The sequence below is a fragment of the Typopeltis vanoorti genome, chromosome 22 (assembly GCF_054136105.1).
Source record: "Typopeltis vanoorti isolate ZY-2024b chromosome 22, IOZ_Tvanoo_1.0, whole genome shotgun sequence".
In the NCBI taxonomy this organism is placed as follows: domain Eukaryota; kingdom Metazoa; phylum Arthropoda; class Arachnida; order Uropygi; family Thelyphonidae; genus Typopeltis; species Typopeltis vanoorti.
In genome coordinates, this window is record NC_143570.1 from 44794005 (window position 1) to 44811766 (window position 17762).

At 34.0% G+C, this 17762-nt stretch overlaps 1 protein-coding gene and 1 non-coding gene across 2 annotated transcripts in view; both read right to left on the bottom strand.

Annotated features, from left to right (window-relative positions):
- Positions 1 to 414: 414 nt before the first annotated feature.
- LOC150094376 (T-box protein 2-like) overlaps positions 415 to 17762 on the bottom strand; it is a 46202-nt gene continuing 28854 nt past the window's right edge. Inside the window, exons 3-6 of the mRNA XM_090412456.1 lie at positions 16837 to 16977; positions 6860 to 6936; positions 5644 to 5699; positions 415 to 1084 (exon numbers count right to left, since the gene is read on the bottom strand). Coding sequence (XP_090268582.1) covers positions 507 to 1084; positions 5644 to 5699; positions 6860 to 6936; positions 16837 to 16977 — 852 coding nt within the window. The 3' untranslated portion in view covers positions 415 to 506. The remainder of the gene's footprint in view (positions 1085 to 5643; positions 5700 to 6859; positions 6937 to 16836; positions 16978 to 17762) is intronic.
- TRNAN-GUU (transfer RNA asparagine (anticodon GUU)) lies at positions 14633 to 14706 on the bottom strand. Its single transcript has one exon. It is a non-coding gene; the product is annotated as a tRNA-Asn (tRNA).

Genomic DNA, 17762 nt, shown 5'->3' on the forward strand with positions numbered 1-17762 from the left:
TATTTTGCATAATTATGCGATTTATGAAATATTTCATCTTTTTAAAAACGCAATATCTGACTGCATTATGGACTGCTAAATTACGTTATAATCGCTTCATTATAATGAGGGTGGGAAAGTTTTAGCATCCATTTTAATCGTCTGAAACATGTATACTGGACTGCATTTTTTAGTAAATATTTTATTCCGGTTGTTATCTTATTTTATTTACAGAAGTTTAACTCCCATCCCCCATTATCTGAATAAATTAGCATCGTTTGTACTATTGATGAATGTTCATGAGGAAACTTGTGCTTTGTTATTATTATTATTTAAATTTAAAGTGAAACAAAACCTCATTTGAATTTTAATCTTAAAATCAAATTATTTCACACCACACAAACACAACAAGCACATATATTGAGTAAAATTAAATAACAGAAAGTCATGCTTCATGGCTTTCCATATGTACAAATGTCCATCCATTATATCTTGATCAAATAACAAGCTGGCTCTAGCTTAAACTATTAACTGAAGGGGTCCTTATAATATGATGCATACAATGAAGCAGAATCAGCTTGGGCATTATAAAATTCACTAAAATTTTCACATTCACTTAATGACGTTGTGAGAAACTCTGGAATACTGGGAAGTTCTTCACTTGGAGAGATGTCCATGTGTTTCACGTGAGGAACATAATTTCTGTCGAATGTTGATTGGAATGAATCCAAACGAGGGGTATAACTTGAAAATGTTGAAGAATGAATCTCGCTGTTGGCATAATAATCAACGACTGGACTCATGTTTTGCAGAGGAGTGATAGAAGGAATAGGTGGCGGCGGGTCACTGTTGCTGAAGATAGATGAATGACTAGAAGACGGAGATTCCAACGAATGAAAGTCAGAAGTGTTTGGGGAACAAGGGATACTCAGTGAAGAATAACTATATTCTTGTACAGATGGGGCTTGATTCCATTCTTCCAATATGGACGATGATTTGGGGCTTTCAATTGTACTCATATCTAAATAACTGCAGTTACTAGGATGTAAAGAAATGAATGGAACTTTCTTTGCAGCTGTTTCTGAAATTTTTTCATCTGTAATATCTAAAAAAAAGTATAAACAAAATCAAAATTATTTTAAATAGTAAAACTACTTTGAAGGTATAAATAAAAATATATATTTGATCAACAGGAATGAAAAATAATTACTAAGAATATTGAAAGACGATATCACAAGAACTCTTGACCGGGGGGAGGGACTGTTTTGGAAGTAAATGATAGTTGGATAAGAAGAAAACATCCAGATTAAAATAATTACGGTACATGTGCAATATAACGGGAAGTCCAAACATTTTTGCCCTCTTGGTAAGAAGCTTTTGATGAGAATTTTTGTTGGATCCCTCACCAACAACTGGCTTGTTATTATATAGAGAGTTACATCCTACAGCAGGATGGAACTAGGCAGCTCACATCATAGTCCTGCCTAGTTAAAACTGTAACTTTGAGTTTGAACTAGGTAGGACTAACTAGAAACGAGGGTTCTAGCTTCATGTTAAGTTGCACATAAAAATTTTGAACAGCAAAGCTAAAATATATCTTTTCAAGATTGACATTTTATGACCTTATCGTCAGATTTCCGGCATTTTTAGCTTCCAAATTCAAATCTAATTTTAACTATCCACAAATCATAATCCAGCCTTAAAGCAATCTTGCAGACCAATTATATACCGACTTGTATATCCTGAAACAGGTTTCTTTGGCTCACAGAAACTAAAGTTATTCAGAAAGAAACATGTTGTGGCTGTTGTATGAGACTGAATAACTCATCGTTGGAGAAGGTCTTATTTTAGAGAAAGTTTTCTCACGTCAGCGACGAAAATCGAATCTAGCTTTTTCTAATGAAAAATGACTCGTGTCGCGTTATTCTTCTAACTTGAGTACGAAGGCGCTTCCTCTGCTGCATTATACTTGTATCTTAATGTTAATGAAACTATTGACCTCCATATCATTTATTCTCCCCTTACACATATCTAAATAAGCTTGTTATCCAATGACAAATACATAAAATTATCCATGAAAGGTTCATGAATGTACAGTAACTTCACGAATCAAATTAAAAGCTATTCAACATTCAACTCATGAAAACAGTGTGATATATGAAAATTGGCGAAACCTTACAATATTTCCTAATACAGCAATCCTCGATTAATGCGCATTAATCGAAAACGCACTAATCGAATACAATAACCTATGGGAAAATGTATAATTGGTTCCTCAGATTTCTTTTTTGACCCTTGATTTTTTTAATAAAAGAAATAGGGTATGTCTCAGGGCCTAGTTAAAGGAAAACCATGAAGCCGAAAGACAATAAAACATATTCAGAATATAAATTTTATTATTCTGCTTCTTAACAAAGAATTGATCCCCGCCAAACTACGTTAGTAGTTTGGCGGGCATTCTGTTTCTTTTTTTCATACAACTGACGGTATGGCCCTGTTGCCTCTTCTGCAAATTTTACTGGTTCTCTCTTCAGCAGGGTCAGTCTTAAAAACTTCGATTGTACGAAAACTATTTTCAAATTGTTTCTGTGAAATCTCTTTGGGCTTGTCGGTGATTAAATTTTCTTCATATTCTTCAGGATCTTCCCGCTGTGCATCTAAATTTAGCAGGTCGGAATCACTCAACTTCTCAGAATGAGTTTAATTAACTTAGATTCATTTGAAAAGCTTCTAAAATCATTTGCACAATGTGAAAGAATGCGCTTCCAAACGGCTCGCAGATTGCTAGCAGTAATTTCATTCGACTTTGGGACTTTATAAACCAGGATGAGATTTCTCTGATTTCGCTAGAAAAGTCTTGAAAGGCATTCGCTTCCAAAAAAAAAAAAAAAAGGCCGATTTCATCGACATTAAATATGTTGGTCACAATAGTCCCCTTCTTACACCCTTTTCTTCAAAATCTCTGGATATCTCCTTATCTGCACTTGCAGCTTCGCCTGTGATTAGAACATTATGTAGGCTACTTCTGTTTTTGAAACCCTCAAATCACCCAGCACTGACGTGGAATTCTTCTTCTTTTCCATCATTGATTGCCCTTTCTTTCCAAAGATGCAATGCTTTTGATTTAATAAGGCCAGTGTTTAGCGGAATCCGTTTTTGGTTACAATCTTCGATCCTGTAAAAAGAAGTCTCTCTAATTCAATCATTATAATACTTTGATTTCGAGTGCATGCAGGATGAACTTGAAGCAACCTTACCTTTCTCTTTGTATTCAGCAGTTGATTCACCCATTTTTGTGTTCTTATCCTATCTCTGCTCTGGACTCGCCTTGTTCATTTTTCTTTATTATTTCAAGTTTTTCTTCCAATCAGATTACTTTTCGAATCATTTTCACACTTCTGTTTTTTTTTGTATTTTTTTTTTTTTTTTTGCTCACTAATTCTTTAATTCTTGATTAAAGGTTAGGAAAATAATTTAAAATTAAAAAGCACGGAAAACAATTGCACGAGATATGATCAGCAAAACGGTATATAAAACAGACGATATAAATTTTGGCGGTAAATTTGGAACATCGCATACATGGAAATAATGTAGTATGCCATTAAAAAATAACTGTGTAAAATTTTTCAAATCGGTAACTAAATTATTTCATCCTGGTGAGTGATTTTGTAAAATAGTTAGCCATAAAAAATGTATAGATCGAACATTTTTAAAATCTGTAACATTTATTTTTAAGATGTATATAGGCGCACTAATCGAATTTGGGTATCGAAAAAAATAACGCACTAATCGGGGGGCGCATTAATCGAGGGATTGCTGTATATACTTTAGCCAACTATATTCGTTTAATTTTCGTAAATAAAATTTTGAAGTCACTCAGATTATCTGCCCTATCTTGTAATATCTACACTCTTCCAGCATTGTGTGTGTTTTTGCATCAGCTCGGAAACACATCTTCAGAGGAAGAAGTAAATCGTTCCAATCCAGACAGATAAAAAAAAAAAATTCGCGATAAATAAAAATAATATACAGTCAAATTAGTCTTCCTGTTAGTGGTAAATATCTTGGTGTGCGCCAATATATTCAAGCTCTGATTATTCCAGCTGTTCTACAGTTTACAGAAATATAGGAAGTGTAGGAAATTATAAATAGATTTGGAAGCGAAGAGTTAAACTTGAGTAATTGCCACAAACGACGATTGCAACTATGATAAAGGAACAGATGATTCTGTAAGTTCAAATTTCTCGGAAAGTGCCAAAATGCTATTTTTTGATGTTGTGCCATACACTATTCTGACAATGACATGTGTTATTGTGAAGTTCTGCAAACCAGAATATTTTTTTACCATGGGCGAGAAAATGTATCGATGTTACTGTTAGCCATATTATGTATTTCTCTGTCTGTGCGTGTGGGAGAGAGAGAGAGAGATTTATGAAAATTATTTGTAATATGTGAACTAAGTTTTGGAATTTCGAGCAGGTGTGATCTGGGTGCTTAAACAGATGACCAGAATTTGTGGAAGAAATTAAAATAATGTTCTTAGGTGTTAGTACATGGACTCGACACTGGTAGTTTCACATCGTGTTAGTGGAGGCATGAAACTAATGGTAACGAACTACACAGCAAGCTAGCAATGCACATGAGGAATAGAAATTGGTTACGTACAGGATTCCTGAAAAATTTCTCAAAGAAACTAACTTAAACTAAACAAAACAACAACAAAAAGTAATATTTACTGCCCTCCAAAGGTGTAGTTACAATCTTATATGCATATGTTCAAAATACAATTTACATTGAAATCCAGGAACCAAAGTGCCCTAATCTGATTCTGGGATTAGCCTAATGAGAGCGGGATAATATAACATAACTTTAATATGTTAAGAAGACAGTGATCGAACCAAAAACATTTTAGTTCCTTAGTAGCGACTTCGACAAAAGGCACGTGATATCTAACTTAATAAAAGTCAGATATTAGATATGTTTGGATGATGTCGGAATTTCGTTCTCAGTAAAATTGTCATCCAAGTGTCATCCAGCTGAGTTGACACTTGGATGACAACTGAGCAAAATGACTTGCATAAAAGGATTCTTAATTCAGATATTATTAAATCAAATGATTAGAACTATTTTTAGCAATGTCACCAAACTGATCAAAAGGTGCATATGATAGCCTCCGTAGCTGTCGGTATAGACGAAGATGATGTATGGCCGGAAAGACTTGGGTTCAATTCTCGTCCATGACGTGAGGAATTATCTGGTCTCTTTCGACTAAAGGTGAGTTAGCCAGTCTCATACAGAGGTAGAGGGTTTTTCTCCCAGAAATCCGGATTTTTCGTCCCTGAAAACAGACAAACCGGCCAGTAGAACACACCCAATTTACAGACAAGAATACTTATAGACATAACCGTCTTATCCTCGTATTACGGTTGGGAAGTCCAGGGATACTTGGAAGGCTATGGGCATTTAAGTGCCTGCTAAAGCCACTGATGGATGATGGAATAAAAGAATAAATTAAAGTGATTTTTTTTTTCTTTTTCAGTTCAAACAAGCTTGCTCAGATGACGAATTACTGTTAATTTTCATGTACTGATGTGCAAAATATAGGTTCATTGAAATTAGAGTATTTTTTTTAATTAAGTGTATTGCAATTTGAATATAGCTTACCTATTTGACTACGTGAAAGCCGAGATTTGTCCGCTTTACTTTTACTAGATTCACTCCTGAAAGAATATGAGAGTTATTATAACCTTTCTTTTACAGATTATGAAGTTTCTGAAAGTAATGTTTTTAGACATACACTGTAAAATCGTTATCATTAATTTAAATACATGAACTGGATATATAAAACAAGTTAAAAGATCTGTCTAACATCAATAACTTACTTCTGCATGTTATCTCGTTTCACTTTTTTTTTTTTTTTTTGGTGTGAGATTCTGTGATCTCGGTGGCCATTAGAAGCACAGTACAATTTTGTTTCTTGATGATAAGATATACTGAAAAATGTAGAAGTGTACTGAAACAGTAACTAACGCATTATTTACGGCAGGTGTCGTCGAAAAGAGCGTTTAAATCTGGAAGATGAAAATGTGATTCATGCCTTCAATAATGAGCCAGATAAGCATAGACTTTCGATCCTCCCATAACCGAAAGACACTGGTTAGAAAAGAATCTTAATTCTGCGCTGTCGCATTTCCTTAAGGCAACATCACCGATCAGTAAAAAAAAGGACATGTTTCATGAATGTTAAATCAGTGTCTCTACTCCATGATTTTCCTTTCACTCGCCTAACCATAATGGTTCAAGGACTAGCGTTCCTAAATTCTAAACTAATCGGAAATTCTATTTCCAAAACATAGGCGGCCATCAGTTCAAGTGGGATATTTACGGACATAGACTATCTTTTTATATTAAATCGGCTCGATTCAGTGATTGTTCAAACATTAGTCTCTCCTGCCAACGACTGTCCACTAGTTTAAGTAAAGCGATATCCTATTTCTGAAACCAATATCCTGAAGACAAGGAATTTGGCAAGGCTAACGACTTTATATAACAATAAATTTGTATATAACGAACAGCTGAGTGTAATTCTGATGTAATCTTGATCTTCAACACCTGAAGCATTAATAGTTTTTTTTTTTTTTTTTTTGGCTCATCTCACTCACTAAAAAATTTAGTTGCTGCATGCGCATTAAAATGTTTCGCAGGATTACTAAAAGAATTATTATTTTTGCTTTCGTCTTTACCTTTGACTTCTTTCTATATGTTATTGACCAAATAACGCCTAAACTTTAGCCATTAACAGTTTAAATAATTTAGTTTCCTGAAATGTATCTATAGGATTTTGACAGAATTTAACTTAAAAAAAAAAGGTCATTCATACCTTGACTGTTTCCCTTTTCCTTCACTTGCCGAAGAACACTTCGCATAAGGGTTGTACTTGCATTTCAGTTCTGTAATCTGCAAAATAAAAAATAAGTGTAAAAACCTTATTTAATATTAATAAATTTCAAATATCTGATTTTATATGAATCGTAAGAGAATACAGACAGTTGTGATAACCGGAAATACAGACAGTTGTGATAACCGGATCGTGTTTATATTACACGATCTTTATCAGAAAGATGAAGCATTTTTTGAATTGTCTTTTGGTCTGAAATATATCCAGAATGACTCCATAAAACATGCACAATGAACAATAATAAGAAACTGCTTCTATTCGTGGATGAAAGTGGAAATGAAACTAGGTTAATATTAATGTATAGCATTAAGATAGCTTCCTGGATTTTTCTTCGAATTAAATTTTTCGAGAATTTGTTTTGAATAATAAAAGCAAAAAAAAAACTGTTTTTGCAAAAAAATAAAAAAGAATAATAGAATAACGGTAGTTGATGGCTAAACTCAGGCTGCCACCTGTTCTTTGACAGTTATGTAAATAAACTATTGTATATACAGTAGTCACCCGCTTATTAGCGGTCAACCCCGGTCCGAAGATGTTTAATTGAAAAGTCCAGAAATAAATAATTTATAATTACATCGGCAAAGTGGTTATTAGATCCAACACTATTTCAAAGCCGAATGGTTGTAGAAATTACGAAAGTTTCGTAAGTTGACCTGAGAGAGCTTACGAGAATACAATCATTGGCATCCCCGAATTGCCTTAGCTACTTAAGTCAAGCAGACAGTGAAATAGTGTTGCATCTAATATCCACTTTGCCTATATACTTTTACATCGCCGAAATAAAGCCGTATGGCTCTTTCTTTTAGAAATAGATAATTCAACTGATCCCAGTGGTAGTCCAACACTAGGGCAACTCGTTGCAAAGGTGGAAAAAGCTCCACGCAGATATTCCTGCTTCCCTTGCGGAAATCAGGAATATCTGGAATTGCGCGCCGTTCTGAGTAGTTCTCGGTTATCAGATCGACTGTAGTTCAAGTAACCCTTATTTTACTTAATAATGGTCCCAAAACACAAGAGTAGTGATGCTGTCAATTCGGATATGCCAAAGAGAAGCCTAAAAAAGTGTGATGAGGTTGCTAAGATTCCATTCACATAACTTTATTACAGTATGTTGTTATAATTATTACATTCTATTATTAGTTGTTAATCTCTTACTGTGTCTAATTTATAAATTAAATTTTATCATAGTCATGTATGTGTAGGGAAATACATAGTATATGTAGGGTTCGGTACTATCTGCAGGATATATTGGAACGATCCCTCGCGGAAAATGGGGGGGGGGGGATACTGTAATACGGCACGGTTCACCTTTCAATAATATAAATAAGCAATCGATCACATGCACTGGTGATTTCTCTGTCTATCACGGAGGAAATAGTTTGTGTATTCCAATAACATTTCCAATATGATATGAATAACAGAAGAACAAAGAATTATTTGTTTTTGTAAAAAGAATTACTACTATCGCTTACTTGTCTTCTCCTCTTACACCTAGTTAGCTATTGCAACAGAAGAAAAGTAGAGACAAAAAATATTTTGAAACGACACTTGACCTCGATAATCTACATAGCCTGAATTGAGCATAACTTCCTTCTCTCTTTCCGACTAAGTATTACTTCCTCTTCTCACTCTCTCTTTGATGTTTTGTTTACATTACTCTTTATGGTTACGCTACGCAGATAAGTCAATTAAGCTCAGAGATAACGAAAACCAGGTGCAAATTAAACATGTGACAACACTCAAATAAACGTTTGACACTACTTTGAATCAGAGCAGGTGACCTTTTTTACGTGATGATCAACACCCGTCCCTTAATTCCAACGAAGAAGAAAACTATTCATTCTAATAAACTTTATCTGATATAATCTGTTTATTCTTCGTAATAACATTGTTATATGCGCGTGTAATCTTTTCCTTATAGCAATTTCATGTTTATCTGTCCTCGATATCACCTCCCTTAAGAGATTGTATGAATCAAGGCCACTAAAACACATACAGTGTGTAGACTTATTCATGTAACCGCTTAAGATAACAATATTTGACACTTCATGAACATAACCAGTGGCTTCCCTCTTTCGCTTTTCTGTTTTCTGTTTAATCTTTTTTTAAAAAACTTAAATCGCTAAGAAAAAGTTACTACTAACAGATTCGCATATCTATTTAAAAAGCCAATTACTTGGAATATAAAGAAATTGTTCTGGTAGTGGGATACCTGAACTTTAGAAGGGTATTGTCAGAAATGAACAGTAGATGCATTCGATATAGTTTACAGCCAGTTTGAACAAACCAGTGAAAAACAAATTTCCATACAATAAAGCAGGAGCACCACTTGTAAGAATAATGATTACGACAAAGCATTATTACCTGAATAAATGCTTTATCGATGATTACAAATGATGAATAAAATATCAAAAGAAAGAATTTGAGATAACTGTAGACTAAAATAGAGCTCGCTTAGCTAAGACAATTATAAGAAAGTCTGTAATGAGATGTATTACTTTAAAAACAGAAAAAGCACCAAGTAAAGAAATACGATCATTCATTAAACGTCGGTTTTAATTTAACTGGTCGCTTAATTATATATAATATGCATTATATATAATATATAATGAACCAAGGTACATGTGCCAGCAATAGGTATTAACTTTCAGTGCCATAACGAGGGTGTGGAGAAAGAGGCGCCCGTCACGGGCGCAACTAGGTTTGGGGGCGCAAAACGTAAAAAATAAAAATAAATAAATAGATATAAAAGTCCTATTTTATATTGTATTACGCCGCTTTACACACACACAAATTCTGCAACACACTGCAACTCATTTTGACGGGGTTAATAGTAAGTATTTAACATATTGCATTTAGTAAAAATTTAACTTGTTACATTTAAATTTTTCAAAATTTGTCATTTTTAGGTTTGGAGGATTGCGCAAGTTAGACACTTGCCACAGGCGCTTCATACTCTCGTTACTGTACTGTTAACTTGCATGCTGAACGTGAATGAAACTGCAAATTTGAGGTTTGACCTACGAACGTATATTCTATATATTTCAGCTACTGAATATTAGCTGAAATTACATATACAGTACAATAATTTTTGTGATTTATATTCTGAAATATCCATGTCGATATCATTTTCACTCGGTAGTAAAAAAAAAAAAAAAAAAAAATCAAAGGAAGTTTAGTGTCTACAGTTTTACAAATAATACTTTTCATTTCGTAAGTAATCATTAGGGTAGTTCGACCATCTTAGATGGAAAAAACGTCCTTTAAGTACTAATGAATAAGTAAAAGATTTGCTTACCAAATGCAGTAAGAACGCGACATGTCTTCAGGCGAGCTTCGCAGCTCTGTACGAAGTCCATTACTAGAGTGTCCGTGATGCGCGAGCTTTAGTCACAAGTCTAAATCAATATACAGCAATCCCTCGATTAATGCGTCCCCGATTAGTGCGTCATTTTTTTTTTTTTTCGATATCCAAATTCGATTAGTGAGCCTCTAAAATTCGATTAGTGCTCCTGTATACATCTTAAAAATAAATATTACAGATTTTTAAAATTTTCTATCTGTACATTTTTTATAGCTAACTATATCTCTTTGTAACCTTGAAAGAAAGAGCTATCAATGATGGAAAAGAAGAATTCCGCGTTAGTACTGGTTGGTTTGAGAAGTCGCCTACATAATGTTCTAATCACATGCGAAACTGCAACTGCAGATATGGAGGTGGCCGCAAATTATCCAGAGATTTTGAAGAAAAGTGTGTAAGAAGGGGGGGGGGGGCTATTGTGACCAACAAATATTTAATGTCGATGAAACACCGGCCTTTTTTTTTCTTCTTTTTTTGGAACCAAATGCCTTCCAAACAGTACCGTCGATAGGGTGTAGCATAGAGGCAACCTGCTTCACAGCGCGGCTTAATAAGGGCGCTCGCTCAGCCATATTGCGGTAGGCGCCGTGGCTACGCTAATTGGCGTAGTGCGGAAAGCAGTTTTTTCCAAGCTTAAACTGATTAAAAATTATTTGCGAACAGCAGTGACCCAGGGAAGATTGGTTGGTCTAGCAACTATATCGATAAAGGTGGACATAGCTTATAATTTAAATTTAGAAGAGCTTAAAAACAGTTTTATTGTGCGATATCCCCGTAGAGAAAACATTTAATTAATATTATGTAATCGTTTTGCATTAATGTTTCTCTTATAATAAAAACAAAATGGCAATTGGAGATGTTCTTATATTTTTGTCTTATAAACCATCAGGGGCGATATTTCATTGTTTGCCTCAGGGCACGATCTAATCTAGAGGCAGTCCTGCTTCCAAGACTTTTCTGGCCAGATCAGAGAAATCTCAGCCTGGTTATAAAGTCGCAAAGTCCAATGAAATTACTGCTAGTAATCTGCGAGTCGTTTGGAAGCACATTCTTCCACATTGTGCAAATTATTTTAGTGGCTTTTCATATGAATCTAAGTTAATTAAATCTCATTCTGGGAAATTGAGTGATTCAAACCTGTAAGTTTAGATGCACAGCGGGAAGATCCTGAAGACTATGAAGAAAATTTAATCACTCACAAGCCCAAAGAGATTTCATAGAAACAAATTGAAAATATTTTTCGTGCAACCAAAGTTTCTAAGCAGCAATACTTCGAGGCTGACCCTGATGAAGAGAGAACCAGTAAAATTTGCAGAAGAGGCAACAGGGCCATACCGTCAGTTGTATGAAAAAAAGAAACAAAATGCCCTCCAAACTACGTTAGCTCAATTCTTTGTTAAGATACGGAATAATAAATTTATATTCTGAATATGTTTTATTGTCTTTCAGCTTCATGGTTTTCCTTTAACTAGGCCTTGAGACAATTCTTTTATATATAAAAAAAAAAAAAAAAAATCAAGGGTCAAAAAAGAAATTTCAGGTTCTGAAAAGCTCTAAAATTTCCTCGAGAATTTGAGAGGGATCTAAAACCTCAACTTTCCTACCAAAAATACCACGGGTTATCGTGACTGAAGTACAGAGGTGTCTAATTACAACACCATTGAGTTATTGATACGACTTCTCAATTGACATAGCGTTTCACCATTACTGAACTGAAAACAATTCAGTTTAATAACACAACTTTAATAATTATAACAAAAAGAGAGGAAATGAATAATAAATGTGGAACTCGTGGTTACAAAAAATAAAACAAAAGTTTACTAAAATAAATAAGAAAAGAAAATGAATAAAGTTTCGTATTCTTATCCCACTTCTGTTTTACTGGGAACATGAGGTTTTGTATTATTTTTATATTTGAATAGAAAGTGAGTTAGTAGGACAGCATGGTTAAAAATAAAATAGTGTACGGTTAACCTGCTATTTTATCTATAACTCATGCTACCTACTATAAAAATTTATCAACAAATTGTGACATTACTGCTAGCAACCATGTAAAAGTTGTATGAATGAACTATAACGTATAGATTTGTCGAAATTAAAGGAAATTAGTCACAAAAATAAATAAAAATAGAATAATTTAACGACGAACTGAATGTCAACTTAGAGCACTAAATTGCTCAATATATAGCTCTTCCCAGTCAAGTTAAAGACGTAAAGGGATCATCAGCGAGCAATACCGCTGTCAAAGGATACCTTCTTACTTGGAGGAAATGCCAAGTAGGACTACTAGGCAAATAACTTTCATCGCCAGTGAAACACCACCACAATCTTGTTTATTTGGCTGATGCTGTATTTGGCCCCCCTAGAGCAGGTATTCCAACTTCTTTCCCTCCAGTTGCGCATGCTGGTCGCCTCTGGGCGTACAAAAATGAATATTGCAGTAGCACATTTAGGTGGGTTCTTGATCAGCCAACGCACAATTCCGCTGAAATTTACAATGCAGGGGAGGAGGCCACGTTATGGCAGTGAGGCTGCTTGTTCTCTGTGTGGGCGGCATGCCTAAGGATATCTTTTCTGCATCGCATGTTCTATTATTCTTTTTCTTTTCATCCATTAGCACTAACATAATAATCTTAAAATCCACTATGATTAAAATGAAACAGTTTCATTTTAAAAAATATATCTTTTCCACATTCACTTCAACATTTGTGTCATAACCCAGTCTTCCTTTCTACTACTTAAGATTTCCTTGCTTTATTATTTAGCATTCATCTGCTCTCTCTGCCTTTTCCCGAATTTTGAAAATCATGCATACTTGTTTACTTCTTATTCTTTCCTCCAATGATGCGATAACAGCCTAATCAGCTTGTATGCTTCCAAAACATCCCCTCCCCCCCCCATTGAAAAAAAAAATTCCGAGGTAAAATGTTTTCTTCTCCTCCACCATTTTAAGATCAACAGCCAAGACAAGATCTTGATTCTTGGTCTGACACTTATCCCTACGTTTTCCTAACACATATACATCGACTTCTATAGCATCATTGACGTCCAATAAAATTAGCATCCCTTTCTCTCTAGACGTTACTTCTAGAGAGAAAGGGATGACGTTACTTCTAGCTACTAACTATGAACAAATCTCAAATCCACCAAGGCTTGAAATACTGCTCTCAATATTAAGGATGGTACACCTAAACCTCTAAAAATTCTTGGTTATCCAAAACAATTCAGCTAACCTATGATCCCTGTCTAAGGTACTTTCTCTTTTCAGTCTCTCCTGCAGATATTTCAATGGGCGCTGTTATGAAAAAAAAAAAAAATAATAATAACCGCCCATTTCTGGTAAATCTACAATAATACGAGAACAGCTGTCCGACTCCTTTTACAACTGAATTGTTGATTTCCCCGAAGTTTCCAGTCCCATTCGCCTTTTACATTCCATCATATTTTTTTTTCTTTTTAAAGATGATACATTGATGACGTCGGCTCATATCGCTAATCAGTTTCACTTTTCCAGAACGTGAATCTTTAATTATATCATACTTTGTAGTCTAGTTCATAAACTTTGCTTATGTGGTTTGATAAAACATGATATAAATAGTAAGACAATCTTTCCCAGAACTACAGCGACAACTGGTGTACATGTAGCGCATTAAATTTATACGAAAAGAACTGCTGTATTCCATTCTACTTTTGGGATATAAAATGCTGTATATTAGCTGTTTTCAAATGATAGAGCGTGTATACTTGTTTCAGTTATAAGCCATTAAAAATCACCTGCGGTGTAAAGTCTCTTGAGATCTTTCAACACTAATGTGAAGTATATGTGTGGGCGCACATTTAGAGTTTTTTTTCCTTTCTCTCTCTCTTTTTTTTTTAAATCCTTTCGAAGGTATTATGCATACCGGAGACAATGGCAAAATTTCTCATTAGTGCTGCCCCCCCTCCCCACGTAGCAAGTCTAAAAGCCTTCATGAATCTACTTCTTTTTTTTTTTTTAACAAACTTTTGACGATTTCACATCAAAGCATATAAATTTAAATAGTAAACCGTCTAAAAAAATCGTTCCCAACATGCTTTCATGCCAGAAAACTAACTTCCTGTAACCGGAAGTTAAATTTAAGTAGATAGCAGCCAAAAATTCACACAGAAAATATTTATTTTATCATTTGTTTCGTTAGAATGTTCTAAGGTATTTATCATAATCAGCGCTTCAAAAATAAATATATAAATAAATAAAATAATAATGATTAAAACTTTCATAACAATTGTAGAGATTGCTGAAAATTTATAAGTTAATAGAACCGAGGTGGAAGAGAGAGAAAAAAAAATGCCATCGCCCCCGGGTGGGCTTGAACCACCAACCTTTCGGTTAACAGCCGAACGCGCTAACCGATTGCGCCACGGAGGCAGCGGTATGACGATTCCTAATTCGATGTGATAAACGTCCGCCATTTACTTGAGTAACATTATTGCATGAATTAAAACCTGCGTCTTGTCAATATGGCTCAAAATCAATCAGTTCCTCGATTCTTAAGCAAAATTCTCTAAAAAAAAAAAATTCTTGACTCATTATTTCGAAAACGAATTTTTAATGCACCATAATAATATGATTTTAAAACGTGTAAACTTCTGTCAATTCACATGATATTTGTAAGTTTTGTGTAATTAGATGAAATGTTCTTAAAAAAAAAGAGATTAAAAGAAATGCTATGGTATACAACCCCTCCGCAGCCCAATCAAATATATATATAATTATACATATACGTATTTGTAGCATTAATATATACAAATTTTGAAATCGAATGTGGCGCCATCTGTTATCGTAAAGTGTATTTGTAAATTTCTTGTTTTTCATATTTACTGTAAATAAATATATTCGGTTTATATATTCGGAAAATATATTCCGATTTTCCTCTGTTCACAGATACAGAGGAAAATCGGAAAAAGACGGAATGTAGATGGTTAATATATTTGTAATTTACCTAACGGGGCACTCCCATTTCAAACAGATTTAAATTTTCTTCAGGAAGCTTTTTCTTCCCTCCCTCTCCTTCCGCAAAACATGCGAACTGGCCAGAGAACGCATGCATTTAGCAGACAGAAGTACGATTGCTGGAGGATCGGTGTAAACTGGAGTGTGCCACAATAAGTAGATCGGTGTAGTGGTCTCTGTGATGGCTCCTGAACATCCATGGAAGTGACATAAACATAATTTAAGAATCATATTGCCGTACGTGTTGCTCAATGTCAGTATTTTTCACGAAGACAATTAGCTATGTTATGCACTTTATCATTGACCCTAACGTTACGTTTTAGTCGAAGAAATTTATTTTGTAGTTCATAGAAAATTCATGATTACGAAATTAAGGATACAGAAAAAAATAAAGAAAAAAAAACGAAAGAGGAAGTCGTCATACGCTAATATTCCTTGACTTGCCACAATCTCTGTTGTCGTGAGTTAAAACCACGCTACCCAAGACGTCTATAGGTTATCATGGATGCGAAGTGCATATTAATTGTAATACCATTGATATTACATTGAAATATATGATGGATATATTAAGCGCATGAGGCTGTGTATTTTATCCATAATGGCCGATTAGGTGGTTAACTAGTTTTCGTACATTCGGGGGAAATTTATGACACCAGTATTATACTTTGTACAATATTTGTTTCCTTTACAGATACAGGGGATAAGTTTTACAATATCAATCCACAGTGTTGTCTCGAAATGGCGTTAATTTTCAGTTTGTTGACCAGCTGTATGTTGCTGCAGCCGACTCAAGTCAAAGAATGCGAAATTTTATTTTTCCTCAGCTATTTTTTCTCACCAAGTGTATTTTTTTTTTAATTTCTAATTTAATTTTGTTTAAACTTATTAAAAATTAACTTCTCCTAAATAGAGGAGTGAACTACAATTACAAAGTAAAAATTCAGGTACATAATAAATTGGAATATTAGAGTTTGATAAACACTTCATTTAAACCTTATATAACCGAAGTTTCATAATATAGTTTTCCTCTGATCGTTCGGGGGGGGGGGGTGTCGCCCTTCCCCCATCTAATCCACTATTACTCTTCTTTCATATCACTGATGGTGAAAACTATTTGTATTAAAAACAAGTGGAAAGTTCGTTCTTCATACAGTGAATGAAGACCTAGTTTAATTGTTTATTTAATATTAATATCTGTCCGGATCCTTTATCGTGTGCTTGTACAACATTCCTACTGGGTACACGTATACAAAATTAAACCTTGATATCGTGTCCTCGGGAATTGAGAGTCGACTAATCTAGCTTTATCCTGCGTGCCCATGTTTGTTGTTCTGTGTAATAATTCCACGTATTCGCGAAAGCTTGCCTGAATCTCGTTAATCTGACTGGTCAATGTCGACATTTAAGTCTCAAAATATTTGACAGTGAAAGAATGGATGTTTAATATCCTTTCGTTCAATTGATATAAATTCAGTATACAAATGCTATATTTTATTTGCAATATTTTTGTCATACAATTTTATTATTTTTTTTTTAAATCCTTACCTTTATATTACGATATGCTGTGACGGCCATGAATTCAGCCTCCTCCAAAAGGAAGGTGGAAACTGAATGCTGTTCTTCATAATTCAGTTTAATCACGTGAATCCTTGGTACATACATATGAAGGGAATTTAATACCAGAGCCTGAAATAATATGAATTCGTACGTATTAGTGAAACAACGTTAAATTAAGCAAAGAGCTTCTTTTTTTTTTTTTTAAATGCATTTGGATTACAATATTAAATATTTATGGGAACTTTGCATATAAAAATTCTGGATCGATTGTTGCAAACAGTAATTTATAGTCCTGCAATTGTATAAAGCAGAGATTTCTTACTTAATTTATTTTCATTATTATTATTTTTTTTTTATTACACGACGTTGAGATACTGTCACATGATTATCATGTATATATCAGCAATAAAGATTTAGTTGTTTAAAACTACGAAATGTACTTACAAATGAAATGTATCTTTTCATTCACTGAATTATTTTTTTAATATCCGATTTCATTCGTATCTCTAGTTGTTTTGAAATATGCATTCAGCTTGCCATGTAAACAAAATGACCATTTCTTTTCAACCGTTGCGGTTAAATATCTATGTAAAGGGGAGATATCAAAAGCACACAAGCTCTTTTGAATATTTTACTTTTTATTATCTCAAATATTAATAGTTGATAACATATAGTTAGGGCAGTCGCCAGATTAGATCGAGCCCTGAGGCAAATAATTAAATATCGCCCCTGATGGATTATAAGACAAAAATATAAGAAAATCTCCAATTGCTATTTTGTTTTTATTACAAGAGAAATATTAATGCAAAACGATTACATAATAATATTAATCAAACGGGGATATCGCACAATAAAACTGTTTATAAGCTCTTCTAAATTTAAATTATAAGCTATGTCCGCCTCTATCGATATAT